The 24,463-nt window shown below is 47.0% G+C and overlaps 1 protein-coding gene across 1 annotated transcript in view; it reads right to left on the minus strand.

Annotated features, from left to right (window-relative positions):
- FRMD4B (FERM domain containing 4B) overlaps positions 1 to 24,463 on the minus strand; it is an 80,899-nt gene that overhangs the window by 36,550 nt on the left and 19,886 nt on the right. Inside the window, exons 2-7 of the mRNA XM_021550798.3 lie at positions 23,608 to 23,673; positions 22,804 to 22,898; positions 20,575 to 20,667; positions 17,303 to 17,387; positions 5,118 to 5,174; positions 4,156 to 4,178 (exon numbers count right to left, since the gene is read on the minus strand). Coding sequence (XP_021406473.2) covers positions 4,156 to 4,178; positions 5,118 to 5,174; positions 17,303 to 17,387; positions 20,575 to 20,667; positions 22,804 to 22,898; positions 23,608 to 23,673 — 419 coding nt within the window. The remainder of the gene's footprint in view (positions 1 to 4,155; positions 4,179 to 5,117; positions 5,175 to 17,302; positions 17,388 to 20,574; positions 20,668 to 22,803; positions 22,899 to 23,607; positions 23,674 to 24,463) is intronic.

Below are 24,463 nucleotides of genomic sequence, written 5' to 3' on the forward strand. Positions count from 1 at the left end.
AATTGTTAATACTACTTTCTGCATCTACATCAAGAACTTCATTTTTTTCCAAGTAGGATTTTTAAATTCAGGAACAATTACTCCATAGCCCCAGTTGCAGGGCTATCTCTCACCCAAACCTTTCCCTTTTACAAACTGCCTTTATCACCCCCTGAACGATAAACCCCGGTGCCTTGCACATGTCAGCTATCAGGAATTCATTATTTTGTCTGTGTTATGTTATACCAGTCGGGAGTTATCTTTGCAGCCCACAGGCCAGAATCAAAAATGAATGCGTCAGCTATTTAAAGAAAATAGAATCCCTCCTCCAGCAATTTAATTAACTTCCAGGGAGCATGGCTGGGTTTCAATCCTGGAAATGGTACTGGGGAAAATACAGCCCAAGATTACCAGTCAGAAAATAAACTTTTTTTTCCCCCAAGTTGCTTTCCTTATATAGTCCCTGTAGCTAATCTGATTTTGATAAATATTTTTCCAGTGCTAGGACAGCATTTAGAACTTCTCAGTTATAAAATGTCTCTTTCATCAAGCTACAAAGGAAAATAAAAGTGTATAATATTATACAGCATTTTAGAGGGCAGATGCTTAATTTATAAACTAAATACAGCTAGATCATTTATTTCCCAAGGAGGCCAGACTTTATATGTTGAACATCTACAAGAGGAATAATTAACAGACTGCCAAAACATTGTCTCTTTAAAATTCAAATAGAATTCCTAAAATAAACAGAATATGTATTTTTTTCCCCCAAAACTGAGACATGCCAGAAGTCACAATTTGAATCACATTGTCTTTCTAAAACCTTTGCATAGAGTTTAACAATGAAGATTTCATAAAACCAGGCTTGCAGATTTTTCTATTTGCAAATAGGAGAGTGGAAAAACGCAATTAACTCACGCAGAGTTTCAAAACTCCAATCAATGACTAATGATTGCTCGGGGTTCCTATTGCAGGAGCTGGGCAAAAAGTGCTGGGAACTCAGCTTAAACACACGAGCAGTCAACTGGAAACCATGGATGAGTTGTGCAAAGCAAACATGAGGCAGTGTTAGTTACATCCTTCCTGTTGAGCAAAGCGTGCCCAGTGCTGCACAGGCAGGCAGAGGGGAGGAATCTGCAGCAGCCCAGCCTTCCTGGGGACAGCAGAGCTGCAGGACTGTCCTGCTCTGCTCAGGGCAGCCCTGACACCATCCCAGGCAGGGGGAGAGGGATAGCTCACTGAGCATCCCAGTGACATCCTCTTCATCACACACAGCAGGGGATTATCTTGGCTGGGATCACCAGCTGGGTAAACAGGAAAAGGAAATGGGTACATGGTGGCCTGCTGCCACCTCTGTTCCTCATTCCTCTGGTGTCCCAAAGCCAGGTGAGGCTGCCTTTGAGAATCTAGAGTTCTCCAAATCAGGACATGCTGCAGGTGCAATTTTGAAGCATGCACTTTAGTTTTATAAAGATGTCTTCAAAATCAGGGTCCTCTCAAAGTGGGACTTGGGTGTATCATCTTACATAAAGTCTCTCCCCAAATAATAAGGCACAAACGAAATGATTTTTAAGATCACTTCCATCCCAAACCATCCCATGATTCTGTGAAAAAAACCCTGTCTTCTAAGATCCCAGCTCAGGACCTTAGGGTCCTACTGCAAAGCACCTGCAAGGACCAAACCCCAAAGTCCCTGGTATTCCCATGCTGCCAGTGCTACCAGACTGTGAAGCCCCTTCAGAGTGACCTTTGTGGTGTAGAAATCAAAAGTTTTTTACTTTCTCTGAGCACCCACGTGTCAGGCTTGCTCACTGAAAAGAAACAGATTTCCAAGGAATGCGCTCACCCACTCAGCATGGGGCAGGGGAGGGTGTTTCTCAGCAGGCTGCTGCTCCCTGCCATCAGGGTGTTATCTGAGAATTTGAGCAGTGGATTGGGAAAGAGGTTCCTGCAGAACCACGGGAGTCAGCCGTGTTTGGGCCCTGGTATGGAGCTGACGTCAGTGGGAATGCCACATGGTGACCCCACCACAGGATGTGTCCCCATGGAAAAGCTGCCTATGGGATGTGTGTGAAAAATCAAGACAGGAAGAGATCCCCAGCACTGCCTGGACTGGCCCAATCCTCACTTCCACAGAGCTAATCTCCAGGACTTCAGGCAATTCCTGTATTTACCCACGTTCATTCAGCACTAATCAAGTATCAGAAAAATCAACCTGCACATTCTCACAGAAGCAGAGGTGGTGCAAGAGCCACATTCCAAAAGGTGATTCAAAGCAGAATGTCCAAATGACAGTGAGCAGAGAGCACACTAAACTCAAGGCACTGCAAAGGGAGGCAAATCCCACTGCACAGGAGTGCTGCTGCAGGGACACGGTCTGTGCAGCACAGCAAGCTGTGCAGCAGAAGCCAGTCCTTCATCGTTAAGATATGCTGGCAATTAAGCCACTGCTTTATCAGCACTGGCCCAAAGGACCACTTGTGATATGAGACATGGAATTCCTTCACTCCTGGTGTGCTCACGGTGCCTGGGACAGCTGGCTGTGTTCATTTGCCACCGGGGCATAACATATGCTCAGTTTAACAGAGGAAACAATTGCTGCAGCTATTTCCATGCGACTCTTAGGGGAAGAGCTGCATTTGGAAATCACTCTTGTAGCAGAGTACTCTTCTCCACAACTTTCTTTAAATACTTCTGAAGGTAACCACGGGCAATCCACTCCTTGCAACGTGTCCAGGGAAGCATGGAAAACAACCACAGACAGTTCTTGGGCTCATGGAGCCATACTTACAAACCTATTTATGGCAAATGATAAGGAGGCTGTGTTAAGTTTAAACCACATAAGGGAGCTTTTCACCACTAAGGTGGTTTCTAACATTAACCCCTGTTCTTGACAATCAAGAAAATTGTGCCACCAGTTGCTACAGCTTAACAAGTTACTTATTGTGGAGTCAGCAGTGATTTTCTGGTTATCTGGGCCTAACTGAGCTAAGCTTAGGGCGTCCCTGTAGAGATCAGGCAAGATAAGGGGTCTTTCTAGAGAAAAATGCAGCTTACTACAGGTATAAGCAGTATACTGTGGGTCACAAAGCATGAACAAAACAGAAATGGTCTGCACAGCCAGCCCACCTAGCTGATCACAGACATCTTTTCTCCCTGCAGGTGTGACAGGATGCCAACAAACAGGAGGAGGAGGAGGTTTGATGGACTTCACAGTACTGTCCTTTGGCAGGGCTCAGACAGGACTTTGAAGGGAAGGGGTCTAGGGATTGGCACTGGCATTTACTTGACAACTGCCCCCTCAAGGGAAAGCAGAGTCATTCTGGCAGTCAAACGTGACTTGGTTTGGGTAGACAGGTCTGTACTGAACGCTCTCCAAAGCTGTGGTAGCTAAAGCATAAAACACACCTCTCCCCCCATATGGAAACTCAGCAAGCAGTAAAATATTAACGTGACCAAAGCCAATCTTCTGAATCTCTATTTGCTTAGTGAGCTGTTTCTAATGGAAGGTCTTTCCCCGTGCTCCAGCAGGTCCAGGTGACCCCACCTGCTCCCCTCAGCTCCTTATCACAATCAGAGCTGGGTAAGCAGCACCTCCAAGGGGAAGGCAGATCTGATGATGCAGCTTTAAACAGCTCAACCAAAGAAGGGGGGTCACACATCAGCTGCAACACAACTGTTGGGTCAAGTGTGGGGAGGGAGAGGCCCCGGGGCAGCTGCAGGAGAACATGGCTCACTGATCCCAGGGCAGCTGACAGTGTCCCTGCACTGCCACTGCACGGGCAGGGCTGTGGGCAAGGTCACCCACATGGACCCAAACACAGGTCAGCAGAAGTACAGGCAATGGTTTGCTTGGCAAAAGTTTGGCAAAGCACAGCTCTTCCCAGCAGGGAAGTGTGGGAGCTTTCCCCTTCTCCCACTTTGGCACCCACACTTGGGAGGGGAGCAAAGAGTGGTGGCCTGAAACACTGTTTTGACTCAGAGCTTGCTCACAAAAGACATTACTCACCCTTGCAGACTCAGATTTTATCCAGCCCAGCAGCACATTTCACTTTCTTTGGGCACTGCTCGCAGCTGGACTTTACCCCCCATTTGTGATTGTTTGCAATACAATGCCAGCACAGAAAAACACATCCATCAAGCACACACCAGCATTAGAAAGGAAAATGTTATTACCTGGAATAGTCCCCTTTAGCTTCCTACAATTGAAAAACAGTGACAGAATTAAAACGTGATCTCTTCAAAACCCTCGATTTTCCCAGCATTGTTCACTTCCCCACTCCCACAACCCTGCAGGCAGATCCTGACTCCCACCACACTCCCTGCAAAACACGAAGCCTGCCTGCATGTGCTCAAGAGCTGGACTTGGCCCCTCATGCTCCCAGCTGTAGACAATCCACCCACAGCACAAATAAAACTGCTTCCAAAACGGGGATGAGTTTCACATTGCAAATCAAATGTCGCTTTCACTGCACAAGAAGTGAAATACAATTCTCCCTCCTCTCCCATCCAGGCAAAATTGGCTGTACAGTCAGGTCAGCAGTTGGGAGGAATTGTGCTCACTCGAGATGAAAACAACTCTTCAGGCAGATCAAGCTGCTGCTGCAGCTTTGTTGTGGCATTTTGTCAATGACACCACAATGGGGGAAAATCCCCAATTTTTTAAAGGCAGAATTTTATTTCATAGAAAGTGGTAAATAACTGGAGTTTGAGTCTCAGTAGAACAAAACTAGATTAATGAGAGGGGAAACTGACACTGTATATTTTAACATAACAGAGGTATCAAAACCATATGCTTGGAAAAGGAGATTCACAGGCATAATGTAGCTGATTTAGCTACAATATTTACACTTTTCTTCCCAGATCTCTGGAATGTATTTAAATTACGGTAAGTGATAAATTGAATGGAAACCTGCCCAGATAAATGACTTCCCTTGATTAGCTCTTACTCTTTCAATTTAAAACCTCCTCAAATAAATATTTCTCTTACTAGCCTGTGAAAAAAAAGAACTCCTATGTATTTCAGCTTCCCACTCCGCTCCGACCATAAATAAACCCTGCTGGTCCGTACGGAGCGGGAGGAAAACGCCGGGAAGGGGAAGGCGCAGAGCCGAACCGAACCGGGGGGAGACACTCACCTGGAGCACCAGGGCGGCCAACTTGAAGACGGTCTCGCTGTCCACCTCGATGTGCCCCTGTGCCGGAGAGAGCGGAGCGTGAGCCGGCGAGGAGGGGACGGGGCAGCGGCAGAGGCGGCGCCGGCTGCGGCTCCGGCCCGGCGCTCCCCGCCCCGGCTCCCCTCCGCTGCCACGGCCCGTCCTGCCCTGCCCACCCCGAGCCCGGCCCGTCCTCCCCACCCCACCCCAGCCCGAGCCCGGCCCTCCCTCCGCCTGCTTTCTTTACAAATCCGGCTGCCGCGTTTGGTGGGATGCTGCCCCGCGTGTGGCGGGATGCTGCCCCGTGTTTGGTGGGATGCTGCCCCGTGTTTGGTGGGATGCTGCCCCGCGTGTGGTGGGATGCTGCCCCGTGTTTGGCGGGATGCTGCCCCGCGTGTGGTGGGATGCTGCCCCGCGTGTGGTGGGATGCTGCCCCGTGTTTGGCGGGATGCTGCCCCGCGTGTGGTGGGATGCTGCCCCGCGTGTGGTGGGATGCTGCCCCGTGTTTGGCGGGATGCTGCCCCGCGTGTGGTGGGATGCTGCCCCGCGTGTGGTGGGATGCTGCCCCGTGTTTGGTGGGATGCTGCCCCGTGTTTGGTGGGATGCTGCCCCGCGTGTGGCGGGATGCTGCCCCGCGTGTGGCGGGATGCTGCCCCGTGTTTGGTGGGATGCTGCCCCGTGTTTGGCGGGATGCTGCCCCGCGTGTGGTGGGATGCTACCCCGCGTCACCGCGCCCCAGCTCACCGGGACGCGGTCCCGCACGCTGCCAGCCTTTGCCGTGCAGCAGCGAAGGGATTTGGGTGGCTGGAAGCACACCCACCCCCCTCCTCAGGGCACAGAATCCACCCGTTCCAGGGATGGAATTACTAGGATGGGACCTTAACAAGCATCTAGACCCCGAGCCCCCTGCCCTGGGCAGGGACACCTTCCACCAGAGCAGGTTACTCCGTGTGCCCTGGCATTCAGCACTTGCAGGGATGGGGCATGGCAGGCACATGGTTGGGTGGCACCGACGAGCACTTATCAGCTCCACAAGTAGCAATATTTGACAAGATACAAAGCCTTGACACCATCTACAAGAAAAGGTATTTCTCAGCTCCTTTCTGTGCTCTCCAGAGCACAGAAGCTGGGCTTGGGTGCATCTATCCATCTGTCCCAGCCAAGAGTGCCAAGGAATTACTCTCTGTAAAGAGTTTTACTGGTTACAGTTTTAGGGCTATTCCTTGTTTGTTGTCATTGTGGTACACAACCCCCTAATGCTAAACCAGCCATACTGATTAGTCACAAAGACAGCACAACTGAGTCCTTTGTCCTGCTCAGTCTGCACCCTACAGCTATCATTTCTTCCAACTCCACTGGAGCTCTAGAGCAATGTTCAGAAAAACTGCATGGACCCCATGCTGAAAATCTCCTGTGCCTCGAGAACACCCCAAAACCAGCCCTGTTTTACCAGCACTGTGTATTCAGAAACTCCACAGGTGCCAAAGCATCAAAACTACACGAGGATCCTTTTCTTTCTCCTGCTTACAAGCTTAAGTACATACTTTCCAGGTGTGGAAAGCCCCTGGCCTTGGTTCTACTCTAGGACCAGCAGTGACACTGGAAGAGAAAAGGAGATGCACTGACAGTTGCACTCTTTTACCCCTCCTGCATCCTGCAAACAGTGAGCAAAGCACAAAACTATGGAGCAGCCCAGGAACACAGATTGTTCTTATTGACCTTCTGCAAATGCAGATAGTGGACATGTCACTGAGATCCCAACACATCTTTAGTCCCCAGGATCTGTTGGCTGAATGAGGAGAGAAAGCAGACCGAAAGCTGAAATAAAGCCAAAACCAGGGCAGCAGCAAGATCTACAGAATTACATACAGATACAGGGAAATGACATCTCAAAATATATTAGGGCACATCTGGAGCTGAGCTAATTTACCACAGCTGCAGGTCTGGCCCACAGAGACTAAATTCAAAAGTTGAACAAACAAATAATTCAATTTTCATGGAAAGGAAGTGTTTTTGCCAGCTTTGTCAATAAAACATTCCAGCAGCAGCACTCCCCCAGGCTTCTCTGACAGGCAGACCAAGAGGAATTTCCCCTTCCCAACAGGTGTGGCACCAGCTATGCAGGAGAAGCCCCCAAAGCATTCCCAGACATATTTTATTAGAAGAGGAGGGGTGCATCACAAGTTTAGAGAAAAAAAAAATAGCTTGAAGTGCATCCTTCCTTCAGATCTCTTTCATGTTGGTGCTTAAGAAAAGAGGCAAGATTGCAGCCCAGAACTCTTCACATAGGTGCAATTTTAAGGCACTTTGTTACTTCCAGGTCTGTATCAGGTTAGTCTTTGTCATGCACATCTGAGCTGGCTTTTTGAAAGCTTAAATTACATCTGCCCAAGCAACCTCTGATGCCAGCTGTGGTGGTGAGAGGATTACAGGAGATAGGTCACCCCAGCACCACTGGTGTCCTTCAGCAGCAGACAAAGAGCTCAGATTTGGGAAAATGCCATCACAGGGAACCTCAGCTCAGCAGGAAAGGTGAGATCTGGCTCAGCAAAGCTGTCCCTGGATCACAAAATCAGGGAAAACAGGGACACAAAAGACCTTAAAAGCTCACCAAGAGCATTGCCCTGCCCCAAGGCAGAGTCAGCTACATGGGGCTCATTGCCTTTTAAGTTTACAAGAAACCCAAGGAGATTTAACTCTCCAAAGCCCTCTCAATTTATTGCTGGCTTCCAGATAAGCTCAGCAGCACTTGATGAGCTGCTGCAGCAGAGTCTCTGCTGACCCACAGCAAGAGCTTCTGCTGGCCTTACAGGGGTGTTTGGGACTTAAAAACCAAGCACCTCCTCACTTTTCATCTTCAAAGCACCTCACAGACATTAACTAATTAGCAATAGTAATTACAAGACTGCTCTTGTGTGTTTATTTGCTTTTTCCTAGATACTGGCCTTAAGAAACTCTGGTCACTTCTACTGGTTGCTGTGGCATGGCCACAAGTGTTAACAGTGATCCCACAAACCACTTCATTTAGGGTTTTAGGAGGCCAGAGAGAGCATGAAGGGGGACTGGCTTCTCCAGGTGAGGAAGCTTCACTTTGCTTTGAGAGTGAGGCATTTGCTGTGCCAGGGCCCTCAGTTTGCTTAGAAGCTGTAAAGAGTGAAGAGACTCCTCCCTAACTTGACCTCTTGAAGATGTTGTAGGTGTCTTGACCAAGCAAAGGGGACAAACAGATCACCCCAGGAGCAGAGCTGCCATCATGTCTCCCCAGCTGCTGCAAACCTCAGAACAGGGTGGACCAGCCCTAATTATTGTCCCCTGTCACCACACAGGAACAGTGCCAGGAGACTGGGGCCACTATAAGCAAGGCTCAGAAGAAAAAAAAAAACAAAAAAAACAACCAACCTGAAGAACAACCCACCCTTTAAAGGGACTAAAAATCACAGAAAAAAACAAAAGGTGCAGGGAAGTGAAGGGACTGCCCTGAAGTCCTGCAGTAGCTAAGCAGCAGAACAAGGATTTGAAGCAAAGGATGCCAAAGCCCAGCTCAGCCTGTATTTGACAGAATAATGCCTGCAAGTGACAGTGTCTTGGACAATTCCCTCTGAGCCTGGAAGTACTTTTCCATCATAATATAACATTATTTGCCATCTGGCTCACCAATTGGCCATTGCTGTAATGTAATCCAGCTCTGCCCTGGGCTGTCATGGAGTTTGGACAGCCCTTGGCTTGACACAGATCCAGACAGTGATATGTGTCATTCTGGAGTGCAGGACCGTGACTCTTCCCACTCACTCAGGCAGTATTTTGATTTTATAATCATCCTTCAGCCTGGAGGTTAGCAGATGGGGGTTTCTGTCTTAGTATTGCTTTATCAGCAAGGTCAGATTTCAAAAATAGATGAGGAAAATGACTGTAAGAAGATTAATTTGCATTGCCTGCCATTGCCAGGGTAATTCAAGCAGAGACTTCAGTGAGCAAGTGGGGGACCCTGAGAGCCAGGGCAGCCAGTGCTCCCACGGCCACGTGTTGAAAATGAAGGTAGAAGATTTTCCTAGATTTATCCCAAGTGGGAACAAGGTCACCAGCATGAGGTTAAGTAGATGTATGTCATTCAGATAATGGAATCTGAATCTTCTCCATTTGAGATGTAAATTAGTTTAAACAGATTGGTGACTGCAGCTTCAGGGAGGGGATGAAACTGATATTTTTCAAATAGAGTTTGTACAGGGGCCCATCATTTTAACCAGAGATAGATTCAGACAGACGACCAGTGGCTTATCTAAACACTGAACTCGGTCCAGTGGATTCAGGTGGTGGCTTCTGTCATCCTGATGAACACCAGAGTAATAAAAGGCTGCAACAGGTATCCAAACTGGTTGGCAATTACTGTAGAACAGGAGGAGTAAGTCACTATCTCAGCATCTGGTTAAGACCAACTCAACCTTCTGTGCCCACGGGCAGAATTTAGCCCCCAGTTCAGATAGGAGCTCAAGTCTTGCTGCAGAGACATAAAATGTGATAAAAATCACAAGCTTGGTCATGAATAGAGGAGTGAACCCTCATTAGACACAGCAACAACACTAGAATTTACTGCCATAGAGATACAAGTCTGAAATCCTGATGAAAACTCAGATCAAGAGTGATGATAGTCAGATGAGCATTAACTGTGTTAAGCAAATATTTAGGCTGTAAACTCAGATTAAAGCAGATTTTAAAAAAATAAGCACACATAGGAACTGTCATGTTTAACTCTTTAGAGCCAGAGCAAGAAGTGAAAGCGGACATGGTTTATTCAAACCACATGTAACCTCCAGAGGTTAAAGGCTGACAACAATAGTCATTTCACCTGCAGATTTGAGAGCTGAGATACCAACATGCTTGTTCCCTCAAACAAATTCCTTCAAAATTTGTATTAGCCAAAGACACTCCCCAAAACACACACGCTATGATTGAATAGCCTTGAGACAGCCACAAGACTGAATATAATTACCAGTGATTACTGAAAGGTGATTTTAAAAAAATCTGAAAGAAGGGTACAATTAGTTGGAGGGAAAGAAAGGTCCCAAACGTCTCCAAGACGATCAAACCAAGGCAGGCAGGCAATTAGCTGGGTGTGGACCCATCCCAAGTGAACAAAGCAGTGCCAGCTCCCCTGTGCCCTCACCCAGCACTGAGGTGACTTCCCACCAGGGATGCAGCATCCCTGCTGTGTGTCCTGGCAGCCAGAGAGGTGGGCTGGCACATCCCAGCAGTGCAGAAAGCTTAGCAGCTTTTCAGTGTTTAAGGCTTTTTTTTTTTGACAGGCTGGGGAGGGCAGTGGGTGTTGGCCACAACCTGTTACACCACACAAGCTGTGCAGAAGGAACTAGGTCAGGCAGATCCTGTCACTCGCCCTGTTGGGGTGGATGTGCTGGGAATTAATTACTGCACAGACAACACTGGCAGCACATGGAGAACCTCCAGTGTTACAGCGAGCTCATGGGCACTCTGTGCCCCCTTCCCCGGGACCCTGTGACTCTGACCAGATAACCCTGGACCCTCCTTCCTGCCCCAACGGGGTTTGGGGAGAGCCAGGGAAGCCCACCCTGTCCAAAGTCTGTACAGACCCCTGACATTCCCTGTTCATCCTCTTGTGCCCCACTCTCCCCTAGGACATCACAGAACAAAGAGAGCTGAACCAACATATCTGGGGTAAGAGCCTCTTTTGGAAATCTCTGCCATCTCCTGATATTCCTCCCCTCACAGCCTCGGATCTCTGGGCTAGCCTGAGAATTCAGGGGGCTGTGAGGGGGGGGAACGTCACTCCAGCTTCCGACTGCCTGTCCCAGTTACCAGCACTCACACCTAGATCTGAGCCTGGTGGTGTCACCTGCTGCTCACACTGCCCTGCAATGCACTGGAGGCTCCATCCCACTCCCTTCTGCATCAGCTGCCCCAAGCTTTGCCGAGCATCCCAACTGGGACTCAATTCCCAAGGACAAACTCCAAGCTGGAAAAAGCACAGCAGAGCATGTGTCTGCCTCCAGCACCTCAGGGAGGTAAAGCAAAGCACAAAAGCAGCAGAATACGAGCTGCTATAGGAGCAAATGGCAGTCTGCTCCTCCTGACCTTCCTCAGAGGAGCACTTGAGATTTCCACTTGTGCCGCATTTCTCCCACAGGGCCCTGCAGCCTGGGTGGCTCAGAAAACCTCACAGCTGCTTCACAACATTTAGATGGTCCATGATGTTTTCCATTTCATGCATGGAACCCCACAGCCCTTCACACCAGGCACAAGGGAGCACAGCCTGAGACCAAACACAGCTCAGTGCATGTGCAGAGGCCAGCACAGCACTTTCCTGGCCAGACCTGCTGCTTCCCACCTCAGGGGCTTAGGCCAACCCAGCTCAAAAATAAATGCTGTTAGTGCCTTGTGGTAAGGGACAGCTTCAGGTTTCCCTGTTAGACTCTTTATTTTGCTGTCTCTGCCAGCCACTGTCATCCATTTCCCTTTGACTTTTGTGCCTCAGCCAAGTTTCACTTAGATGAAACTTCAGGGACAGGAGCAGCTACTCTAGGACTTGCCTGCACAGTGCAGCAGGAACATATTTACTGCTGCTTTTTCTCATTAATACAAGAGTAAAAGCAGAGAATGGGGAAAGGCATAAAGACTTCCCTAGTTTGCAAGCCAGGGTACATAGCAAGTGTCATTAGCATTAACATATAATCACAGCCTTTTGCTTTCCTACCCCAACATCAGGGTGAGATATCAACACACACAACAACAGAACTGGCTGAGCTGTCACAGCATCTTTGCTCTGTGGCCAGGACATCAAAGGTGCAGGACTCTTCATGGCAATTAACCCAGTCGTTAGTCCCAGGAGGAGGTGACTGCATCCAGAGATGTGAGGAACAGAACTCGGGCTGCAAATCAACTGAGTCTTCCTAAGCAATGGGCCAGCCCAGCTGGGACACAACCTGCACCTCCCCAAGAGCCTCACAGGTCCCTGGGGCACCATCACCCTTTACAGAAGGACTTGGCTCGACCTCAGCACTCTCAGAGGAGGCCCTGGACTGTCCCCACACCATGGCCAAGCCCCTCACAGCCCAAAGGCACCAGCACAGCCCCATGTGAGGTCTCTGGGAGGCCCCATGGAGATCTGCCAAACTACATCGGCGTGGGATCCTGCCTCCCCCTCCCGTCATGTTTTGTTCACAGGCTCCATCCTCCTCGTCTGCTGACATGCTGCTGTGAAGGCTGGGCCATGGAGGTGGCTGCCATGGCAGAATCCACAGGAGAGAACAGCCCTGGAGGAGGAAAAGGCCAGCTGATCCTGCTGAACCTCAGCCCGGGGTACATGTGCTGTCTTTGGGAGCAGAACAGCCAACTCAGGCAATGGACAGAGAGTATTTAATAGCCTTGGCTAGGATCAGACCGTGTTACAAGGCTACAAGGGAACATTCCCCTCTCCCTTGAGGTGGGGGAGAATTAGGAAATATCCATTATAAAACTTTCAAGAACTCTCTGATATATGACCACTTTGCTCCCCATGAGCTGGGAACCAGCCAGGCTTTGTGCTCACACCAGGGGTCTGTTTCTTGGTAAGCACTGGGTCTTCAGGCTGCCAAGTGCTCACAAGCATTGCTGTTCATGGAGCTGTCACAGACTCCTCTGAAAACTTACATTTCCTTTAACTTTTCCCTTTTGTAAAACAATTCTTACAAGTCCTTGAAACAAAGGGGAACTTAAATAAACCCCCCAACACCCAGAGATACAGAGGAAATGGGAAACACAGCCAGCTTGACCAAGATCTTCGTTTACAGAACATATTTTAAGGCCTGGCAAAGACTCAACTGTATGGCTGCAGAGCTATATGGAGGTTAGCCCTAATGCATAATAAACTTGACAGTGCTTTGTTAGCCAAGTAGGGTGTTATTTTTCCAAACTTGGCTGTTTCAAAAGAAGAAAAGACTAATTTATCTTTCCAAATTTATCATCAGCATGTGCGTGACCAGTTCTGACCCACCTCCCTGAAAGCATCCCAGCTATGGTCATGGGCTGTGCAATAACACACTGAGCACGTTACAGAGCTCCCTGTGCAAACACATCCATTCCAGGTAACCACTGCACCAGGCTGCCACTCTCCTAAATTCCAGCTATAAATTTTAACCCAGTTTCTTGGAATCAATGATGGGAGAGAAGGTTTTTAAACTGGAGCTGTCACCACTGAAGTTTCTCAGTCAGCAATACTCAAAGCCTTGGAAAAGAGAGGCACGTAATAAACAAGAGCTCAGATGTACACAAAGCAACTCCAGCCTTTGCATTCTCCCAAAATACATGTGGATAAACGAGTTTTTAACCAAGTCACTGCAATGCACTTCCAGAGACCTGGATATATGATTATCACCAGCTCCCACCTCCTGCTCGGTGGTCCAAGCTGTTCCTGGCAATGGATGTGACTTCTCCAAGCTCCAGGAGCATGGATGCTGGAGAGCAGGAGCCAGGCAGCTGCTGGGACCACACAGCACTGAAGGGCCTGGGGACTGCAGCACCAGAGCAGGGGAAAAATGGGCAGCTTGACATGACAGGAGGGCAGGGTGAGAGCTCTGGCAGCATTTGCTGCCTCAGCTGGATGCCAGGGTTTGTGCAGTGAGGGGGCACCAGGCGCTCTGCAAGTGCAACAGCACATCTTGTGTTCTGTTCACATGCAAAGGAGGCTTCACAAAAGTAAAAATGAGGTCTCAACCCTTTTGTTTCAGGCAAAGGGGTCTCCCCCAGGTGCTCACAGGCAGAGGAGACCACACAGAGAACAGCACAGGTCACAGAGGATGCATGAACCTGGCACGTGCCAGCAAAGGTCCCAGAGGCACAAAGGAGCTTTGATTGTACAGAAGAGCACAGAGGTGGGGGAGTGGGTGGGGAGCAGAAAAAAATATATATTTTTGGCAGCTGAGATTTTACTCTCTATCTTGTCCCTTCCTTGCCAAAATGTCTACAGAGATTGCAAAATGCACAAGCCCCAGTTTCCTCCAAGTCCTGGCAGGGTGAAGCAGTACCTGATTTGCAGAAAGGAGGAGAGAGATTTGCAAGAAGGAATGTGGGGTTGAAAGGTGAGGAAGGGAATCATGCACTGCAGAACACCAAGCAAGCCTTCACCCTTTTCAGAGCTGTCACACAGGTTTTGATTTCATTTTTTATTACTCATAATCTTATTTTGTAATATATTATGTAACCAAGAATATAGTAACATGCTATAGTATTTACCCTAGATTTTTATTCATCTGGTACAAGATGGCTAGCACACACTGCCCAGCAGCTCTAGCCTGACCCCAGAGGTGCTGGACTTTCTTAGGGGGATTCCATTCTCTTTGATTAGACACAGCCACTTACAGGATTTCACACACAGACATCTCAAAGAATACTGTAAATACATTTCTGATGCAGCCTCTGCACTTGTAAGCCAAGGATAAATCCCCTCCACGGGAAGGGCTGGCACAGAGCTTTGCCATTGTGCTGGCTCTGCTTGCCCAAGCCTTTGTCTGGCTCTCCTGGTGTGTCCCACATGCCAGCAGGAGCACTGCCATGCCCATGGCACATGCAGGGCAGCATCACCCTCTCCTCTCTGCTCAGAAAAACATCACTGTCCTCTAAAGACAGAAGCCAAGGGAGCACAGGTACCCAAACAATGCTGTGCTGTCAACACATGCCAGTGTCAGGAATGTCACAAGAGCACTCAAGCATCAGGCATTTGCACCACCCTGGATTTGGGTTTCCCCTATGGGGAAAAGCTGCAGTGAAAACTTTGGAAACACCTTTATGAAAGCAAAAAACCATGGGTGACTTTTAAGCAATCATATCCACACAGGCCTTAGCACACCCCAGGGATTGCAGCATCTGTCCCAAAACCACATTCCTGGCCCACACAGAGCAGAGGCTTCCTGCAGAGATCCAGGTTAGGCTATTGCCTGGCAGGGCTTGCTCTGGGAGCTCTCCTGAGCACATGGGCTGGGTGTGGGCTCCTGCTTTTTGACTGGGGCACTGGGGCTTCCTCACTCCAAGAATACAGCAAGGAAAGGAAAGGAATGAGGGGGGAAAAAAAAAATCAAAACAAAAGCCAAGCTGAGGCAGGTCTAACCTCCTGGAGCTGGATTAACAACTGAGAAACGCCAGGGAACATTCCTGGCTGTCATCAGTGAGCATCAGCCACTTGCCTCATGGAGCTGGGGATGCTCCTATTCAGACATCCCCCAGCTCCTTCCCTGCCCCACAAAGGAGCCAGCAGCACCAGGGGAGAGGGCAGGCTGTGGGAGCACATCTGAGGGACCTTTGTGTCTCCTCCTGTCCCTATCCCAGGGGTTTAGGATGGCCCCACATGCCCTAGAGACTGACCCGAGGCTTGTCACGTAGAACAGAATATTTTTACAAGAGTTAATTGGAAGGTTAAAAGCTACTTGAGAGTGGATGAACTGGCTCCTGCTGAAGGAGCCACAGGCTTGAGCTGGGCTGTGAAAGTGCCAGCACAGAGAGGGCTGCAGGCAGAGCCAAGCCTCCCCAGGTCTCGCTGGCTGCTGAATCACCTGGTGCTGCCCAGAGATCCTTCTCCCAGGAGGAAGTGATGCTCCTCATCCTCATCCCTCTGCTGCCCACAGAAACTGGACACAACAGAAACTCCCTGCTTCTGGCAGTTCTGCTTGCAGGAACAGGGATGCCACACTTTGGGTTGCTACAATTAGAGCACCACAACTTGCAGGCCATAGGGAAAAAAAAAAAAAAAGAGCCAGCCTGCCTTCAAACTTCTTTTTTTATGCTTCTCTTCTTTTCTTTCCGATAAGCTTTATAAATACACATAAACACATATACTGGCACACAAATTTGTTAATATTGGGTAGGGTTTGTTTCAATAGCAGTGGCATTTTCCACATTCCATCCAAAACCAGAACAATTTTCCAATTCTAAAATTATTTGTGCTGTTAAACTGCTCCAGTTAAGGAGCAATTTAAGGGTGGTTACAGGCTGCCAAGACCCTTCATTTTAAGTGGCAGATATGTCAAATGGAGACTTGCTTTTTAATAACCATAACCAGTGAGGCCCAAGTTCTTTGAGCATCTTTCAAATTTGAGCATGTCGTAAAAATGCACCAATTTCTTTCACTCACTCTTCCAGAAAGCAATTCCTGTACAAAGCACAGTCACAGCTCTGCCATCAACCACTTCTATATGCTTTCATAAAACAATGAACACTGGATCCTAAGTAAGAATCCCCCAAAATCTGAAGCATATTAAAGGTGAAAGCTTTGGCTGGCTACACCGAGCTCCACCAGCAGTCAGTGATACAGGATTGTTTCCCAAGGAAAGGTTGTAAGAACCAAGTGACCCTCTCAGACTTGAACCATGAATGAAAACAAAAGGCACCAGAGTTTGACATTAACTGGAAAATCTCAGAAACATCAGAGTAAAGTTCACTGAACTGCAGCTGTGAGTAGGGGCATGGCAAAGTTGGCTGTCACACCACTCTTATTCCAGACCAAGATGTACCTGCAGCAAATCAACCTTATTCTTTAAGGTTTTGATTACCACATCCTGATGTGCCTTTTAAAAACCTGTATTTTACCAATCTGAATATTTTAAGAAAACAGTGGAAGCTTTTCAGCCAGCAAGTAAATACAAAAAATATTCCAACAACTGGTTGTGATTGCTACTTTACATTTGTTATTACTATTTACTGTTACTTGACTATCTCACTGAATTAAGGCAGGAAGTAAAGTAATTTGGGACCAAACTCACACCACAGGACCTTCCTCTCACAGGCCTTTTCTTCTTAAGACAAGTTTGATTCAAAGTCAGTAAAGAGACACTTGCATTGAGTGTTTGCTACGTAGAGTGTAGGAGAATGTGCCACTGAGCAGAGTCTACCTGGGAAATTACAACCCAGATTTCAAGTAACTTAAAAGATTTTGAGTATTTCAGACTCATTGTAGAGCACTGAACACACAGCAGGGCTGGGAAATCATCATCAGCCTCATTCATGTGCATGAAGCATCAGCATTCAAGGCAAGGAGAGAGTCAGCACGCTGAGATTTTAATACTTCAATTACTTCTAGAAATAAGACACAGCTCCTATCAGGTCCTCAGCACTGAGTATGTGGCAAAGGAGCAATAGAAGAAAGATGCACATGGAGCTCCAAGCCTTACCTGGTGTACACAAGACTTGGCATTCAGAAAAAACAGCTCCACTGTAGTTTTGTCCTTGAGAAAGGAAATGCTTTCAATGTAGAACCTGAAAATTAAAAAAAGAACCAAAAACATGAGTTTATCTCTTGAATAGGTTTCATCTTCCTCCCAAGTAATTTTATTTCCTCAGTGTTTTGTTCTCTAGCAATAAAATAGCACAGAGGAACTATGAGCTACTGCACTTAATTTCCTGCCTTTTAGTAGGGAACAAGCAGAAATCACAGCCTGACAGCACACAGTGAACAGGGACTTCTGGTTCAATAGATCCTGGATATCTGATGACTTTTCAAATGAGATAAAACCCCTGAATGCTACAGGAGTGAAGCCCATCCCTCCACTGCAGGTGAAGTCACAACAGTGGAAAAAGCCACTCCAAATGTGTTGCAGGTGGGGAAGCCAGTCCAACACTCTGCTGGAGGACAGGGGTTGCTGGCAGAAATGTTAGTAAAATGTTAGTCCCCTTCTAGGAGAGCAGAATGTTAGTAAAAACCTTTAACTTTGCTCCAGGTCCAGATGCTCCCACTAAATGCTAGGCAGGAGACACAACTTTTTTACAGCCAAGCAAAGACCTGGACCACCAGAGCCTCAGATCACCCAGGGCTCCCAATGTCCTGTCCTCACAGCAGGGAGGGCTGGATGACCCACACAGGGCAGTCAGAACCAGAAAAATCTCCCCCATGCTGCTCTTGAGGCTCCTGAGAGCCTCAAGCTCCATCCCCTGACTTTTGCCCTGGTGATCATCCTGGCATGGAGGGTTTATAGGACATCTGAACAAGTCCCCAGCAGCAGCACAGAGCACGTGGCAGGGAGCAGTAAAGCTGGGACCTGCCACACGTGTTAGGAATGTTTGCAATGTTTATGCTGTGACTTCAGAAAAGTGATACATTAAATAGTAATTGCTTTAACATTTCACATTCCTACAGTGTGTTCCATCAAATTAATTTCAAAGCACTCTCCAGAATGCCTCTGCAGATAATTCACCCATTTCACAGGCATGCAGGCTGTCCAAGGGGCAGCCCAGCAGCCTGCCCCAGACATTTGAAAAGCTGTTATACATTTCCATGACTCACCTTTTCCCATGAACTTTACGAGCCACAGGTATTTCCACCTTCTCTTGATCTCACCTGATTTTTTTTTTTTTTCCCCAGCAGGTTTCCTTAATTTTACTTTAAATACCTTGAGTGTTTCTCTTCAGAAATGCAGAGCAGAGAGCAGGACCCACACTCTTCATCCTTTCCCAACCTGCTGCCAGACCAGCCCTTCCCAGAGTGGACCTTCCTCAGCCTGCTAAAGCCTTCACTGCACCTTGCAGTGATTTTCCTCAGCTAATGACTTCATTTGCACTTCCAGTTTCTTTCAGCCAGGGTCAGGTGTGGCTGACTTACCCTCAGAATCAGGACAGTTCTGGTTCTGAGGAGAGGCAGCTCCCAGGCACTCCTGGTAGAAAGCAGGAAGCTGTAGGATCTGTGGATTTAGGGTGAGGGCACAGGGGGGCACTGCCCCAGTCCCAGCTGTGTCTCTATGCTCTATTTCCTCTGTGGTACAAGCTGTACCTTCTTATCACCCCTGTACAGATGGGGAACACTGAACCACAGAGATAAAGGATGTTCAGAGCATGGCAGGCACATTTGGGAACACCATGAAGTGCACATTCTGCTTCAACTTCCAATGCTGTCAGCAGTCTTGAAACAAAAATGATATTTCTGAAAGTCCTCAATCTGCATCACAGAGCCCTTCAGCTGAGTGTACAATCCAAAAAATCTCTGTGACTGGATTGAGTTTATGCCAGCTGGCAATAATTAAAATCTCAAAGGATAATCACATTTCCTTATTGAACACCAAAAGCTCAGGAATGAGAAGAAATGAAGAAAAACCAGCAATCTGGAGATTCCTCCATTTCCAGTAATGCAACTGCAAACTGCAGGTTTTGAAGTGGCTTTTCTGCTGGAATATCTATTTTCTATGGATCAGACAGTTTCTGTAGTGCTAATTATTTCTGTACCTCCCTCTTCCTGCTCTGCATCTCACTGCCCACCTCCTTGGTTACCTGTTTTGGATCTCATCACCCCACAGTAATCAGGCTTAAAATTCCCTTCTGAAAGTTGATCTTTCCAAGCCCACTCCTCACACATTAACTCCTGCCCAAGCCTCTGCACACCCTGTCCTGTTGAGGACCATCTTGCAACAGAGAGGGCCAAAATGAACACCAGGAGCAAACAGCATAAATTCCAACCAAAAGAATGCTCAAGTTATAGGATTGCTTTCACAGCTTTCTTGGGCAGCCATAGGTTTTGGCCTCCCAGATCTTGATCAAACAGTGTAAATAGTGAAGAGCCCATCACCCCTTTATAAATGGAGCTTTTTCTTTCTGCTGAGTGTGGAAGAGGAGCTCTGGACACCATCACACACCAGCACGTATTCAGCCAGAACAAAGTGCCACTTGTTTGTCCCATTCCCCTGGTGACCAGCGGGGGACATGGGGAGGCACCAGTGCCAACTGACCCAGCTACACAAGAGCCTCTGCCTTGGAAGTGCTTCAGATAATTAAGCACACCAGGCATAAATTTACCCAGATCTGAAAAGCAAATGAGGTCAGCCTGCTCTCACGTTCCCTCACAGGCTGCAAGGAAAACAAAAACTCCAACAATATTAAGAATATGATGCTTGATCTTTTCTGCCAGTGCAGCTCTGTTTCGTAGGTTGTGGGTTTTTTTCAGGCCCTTAACCAGCAGAGCTTTGCCAGCAACAGCCCTAAAGTAATGAAATTACATTGGCCAAAATCACCATTTTGACAGGGATTTTATTCTTTCCTGGGGAGTGGTTAAGCTGTGAGCAAAACAGCCATCAGCAATCCCTTTAAAGTACAGACAGCCCTTAAGTAAACAGAAGGAAAAAAGTAAGTGAAATTGTTTGAATAAACTGTATTGCAATTTAGCACACTCAAAGACAAGTCAGGCAAAGAAGATATTTAAAATACGAGGTTTTAAACAACAACAAAAAAACCCCAAACCCACCCTAGGAATAATGTCCTAGTAATAGGTTCCAACCTACTTTATTTCATAGTTAAATACAAAAGAGAGCAGCACTTAGCCAGGGTCTAATCTTCTAAAAATAACACATTGCTTTGATATTTATTTCCTTTATCAAATCTGTAATCAGTTCCTTTAAACAAAACCCTCTGGTGATAAATAAACCCAAGTGGTAATGTTTGCTTGGTGGAAACAATTACTCACCTAACAGCAAAGTACAAAGTTGCTGGCCCTGGTTTCTTGGGCAAGTCATGGTCCAGGACACGGTGATCCAGCTGCAGCCAGACACTCTGACCTCTATGGAAACAGGTTGGGGAGAAGGTTAAAAACTGGGATGGAAAATACAGAAATTGGTTCTTTTCAGTGCCCCTGTTTACTCCAAGTGTTACTTTAAAACGTTCAAGACTCAGCTCCAAGGCAGGCAAACATCTCATCAAATTACTTCCTTTTTTTTTACCTATCCCAACCCTTAATCCTGCAAGGCTGAGCCATGGGTGCCCTCCAGAGGCCACTCCCTCCATCATACACCAAGGCAGGTCCTGGAATCCCACTGGAGTTTCTGGGTAAGCCAACAGCTTTCAGATAATCCCCTGGCAGCACTTTAAACCTCACTGTGACTCAGTGCCAGCCACCAAAAACATCCAGAGGAATTTCATGGCAGCTTTTCTGGGGGAAAAAATAAACCAAGTACAAACAGTATCCTCAAGGGATTTACAGAATAGCTGGGGGAAAATATTTTCCAGCAAGTGAAAGGACAAGGATGTGGCAAAAATATTCCAGGGATAGCCCAAGATGTAAGTGACTGGTAAAAATAACACAGTGCTGGGGTCAGGGCCCGGGGGAGCAGCTCCCATCAGCTCCATGAACTCCAGGGTGTCCCCAGGGCCAGTCCTGCTCCTGCACATGGGAGGTGCCTCAGCAGGGTGGCCCCATCCCCATCCCTCTGATGGGATTTGTAGGTGGAGGTTTCCATCCAGGGCTGCATAAAACGTGGCAATGGAGAGTGAAATGTAAACGTTAAGGAATTTAGAGATTTTAGAGGAGCTAAGATTTTACTTAGAAAAAAGCCTTACTAGAGTTAATTAAAATAATAATAATAAATGAGTAGGCCTAGATGAAGTAAGGAGTTAGTAGTTAACTAATAATTGATTGATTGTCAGCACAATGTTTATTTAGCTGGGTTTATAATGAAGAATACACAAACTGACAAATAGCTTTTAGGAAGCTAAGACAATAGTGGGCCTGCTCTGTTCTGAAACCAATTGAAGACAAGGAATGAGAGTTCTACCATTTGTCATATTGGCATTGAAAAGGTAGAAAGGTCAGAATGAGGAAGACTTAATTTACTTCCTCATTTTGGGACCCCTCCCCATGAAAGGGACACCGACCCATTTCAAGGAACAAACCACGCATGCTGAATGGCTTTTGGAGTGATTAGCATACGATGTGGGGAATGGGATGTACCAAAATTATGAATATGTATTGGTATTTTGTATATTCAATACTTGTATGGATAAAAAGACTCTGTAATCACCTGGAAGCTGCGGTGTGGATTTGGGAGCTATCCCACACAATAAACACAGACTTTCTAACTTTACACTGTTAGAGAGTTTTTGTCCATCACAGTTGGATATCGGTACTAGATCAATATCCATATTTTTTAATAAATCAAGAGCAGCAGGGACCAATGTTATTCCCACTAGACAAGAGGTTTATTTAGGGGCTGTATTAGTGCACAGCTCCACGTCCCCACTGCCCTAAGCACCTCTGCTCCAGCTGTTTGGGGGAGCTGCAGGTAACTCCTCTGGAGACACCGGCCCTGCAGCCAGCAGATGTGGGGATGCATTTCACTGCCCTGCTGAGAGATGAGCCATTGCAATTAATTAACCCAGCTGACTCTGGGTTAATGCCATGGAACAGAGCCTGGGCAGAGCATCACACCAGGCTCAGAGAGAGGAAAGTGCTTCCTGGGCAGGACTAACCTCACAGCTCACTCTGCTTGGGAAATTTGGGGTTAAAAGGCTCAATAATGTATTTAAGATTCAGGTGCAAAGCAGTGGGAGCAATTCATTTTGGAAATAAAAAAAACCTTTCTGTTGTTACTGAAAGTGCAGAGGAGGAAAGCTGAGGGTGTTCACATGGGAAATTACCACTGAATCAGTTTTTTCACTGTGTGAGACAAATATGAAATGTGAACTCATCAGGAAAATATTTTACAAGGATTTTCTGGTTTGTGCCCAGAAGATATTTTCCAAATATTTTCTATTTTGTGCCTTCCCCTCTCCCCAGCCAAGCAGCACAAGAAAAAGGTAGGAAACTCTTTCTTTGAAAGAAAAAGTCATTTTTCCATCATGCCAAACTGCCATGGTATCAGAGATAAGGTTTTACATTGCAATAATGACACAGCTGTTTAAACTAAATAAACACACTCACGTGTCATCGATAAATGTTATCCCAAAATATTCCTTTTCTTTCAGGTTGAAGTGTGAGGCCACCAGATCCAGTAACTCCCGTGACAAAAGTTTGGGCTATTGAGAGAAAAAATAATTTTATTAATTTCAGTCCAGGCTTTTAGTAATTTTTTTTTTTTTCTGTGCAAATATCGACATTTAAGTACACATGGCCATGCTAAAACCCTGTTGTACAACTGAATACAGAAGTGGCATATCAGACTCAGGGTGTCTCAATGGAGCTGTGTGGGATGTGTGGAGTAATTCTGTGCTTAATCTATGACATTAAGCTGAAGGGCACAGACTGAGTGCTGCTTTCCTCTTTCTGGGGGAGAAGACAGCATCCCAGGCTTTCTTGCACTTGGAGAAGGAAGGATTTTTCAATTAGGAAAATATTTTGTAGTGGAGGATCTCATGCTTTTAGTTCTGTTATGGGAAAAAAACATCCTCAAAACCACAGAGTTTTCTTCCCATCTAAATGACAAAAAAAAAAAAACAAAAAACAAACAAACAAAAAAAAAAAAAACCAAACACCACAAGGGGTGTGTTTAATATCCTTTTGGTGAACACAAAAAGTGAATACAGAACTGATGGCAGATATTTTGCCCACATTGCACGGGGAAATCCTTCAGCTAATCCAGGTGTCAGGAGAAGCACACGTTGCCTCAGCATGCCTATTCCACTCCTGTGAGCTTTTCTAGCATAACTAACTCACTTCAGCCCCCAAAAGAAAACAAACAGAGAAATCTGGCACTGCTGCCAGTCCCCAAAAGAGTGAGGTCTGTACCTGAACCAGCAGCTCCAAGTTCCTGTCATCGAGGAGATGCACCTGGCAGTGCCGGCCCTCGGTCATCTGCAAAGACAGCAGCACAGCCCGTCAGGAAGGACAGCATTCCTGGCTTGCACCAGAGCATGTGTGGCTTGGGGACAAGGGAATGTGGAGCAAGTAGCTGATTTTGATGGATTAGGAGATACCAGAGCTGAGAGTCCTTCTCCGAGAACTCCATCTGGGGAGCTGCCTCAGCACTCGCAGTTCCTGTCAACTCCAAACTGGAATTAAGGGTGCTTAGCAGCACTCAGGATCAGATAAAAAAAAACATAAATGCTGTGAGAATTAAATGTGAGGATGAACCAGCCTGGCCAGCGCCACAGCCTTGGATTTTTGCTCTGGTGAGGAGGAGATGATCAGGGACCCAGGAAACCCAGATCCATCCAACCCTCCCTGCAGATGGGTCAGCCCAGATTTGGTCCATTGACTGTGTCTAGAACAGATGGAATCTCCACCAGCACAGTAACATTTTCACTTGGGCAGCTATTGAAAGTCATCACCTCCATGGGATTCTTACATAGGAGCTGCACACATCAAGAAGGTGCTTGAACTGCATCACTAAGAACAGGATGAGCTTTACCTCTGATGCTATATCTGAACTACTTCTTTCATGTCACATTTATCTCCTGCAAACTAAGTCTCTTCCCCTCTTTAGGAGGCGAGCAACTCAGAAATAGCTGCCCATTATGCCCTTTTAGTATCTGCCCTTTGAAATCTAATACATTTCAATGAAAGCTTTTACATTATTTAATATCTGTTCTAATTCTGGGCCTTTCAGCAGCTCTAGTGAGGACTAGCTTTGCAACACTCTCTG

Source organism: Lonchura striata, chromosome 12, assembly GCF_046129695.1.
Source record: "Lonchura striata isolate bLonStr1 chromosome 12, bLonStr1.mat, whole genome shotgun sequence".
Lineage (NCBI taxonomy): Eukaryota > Metazoa > Chordata > Aves > Passeriformes > Estrildidae > Lonchura > Lonchura striata.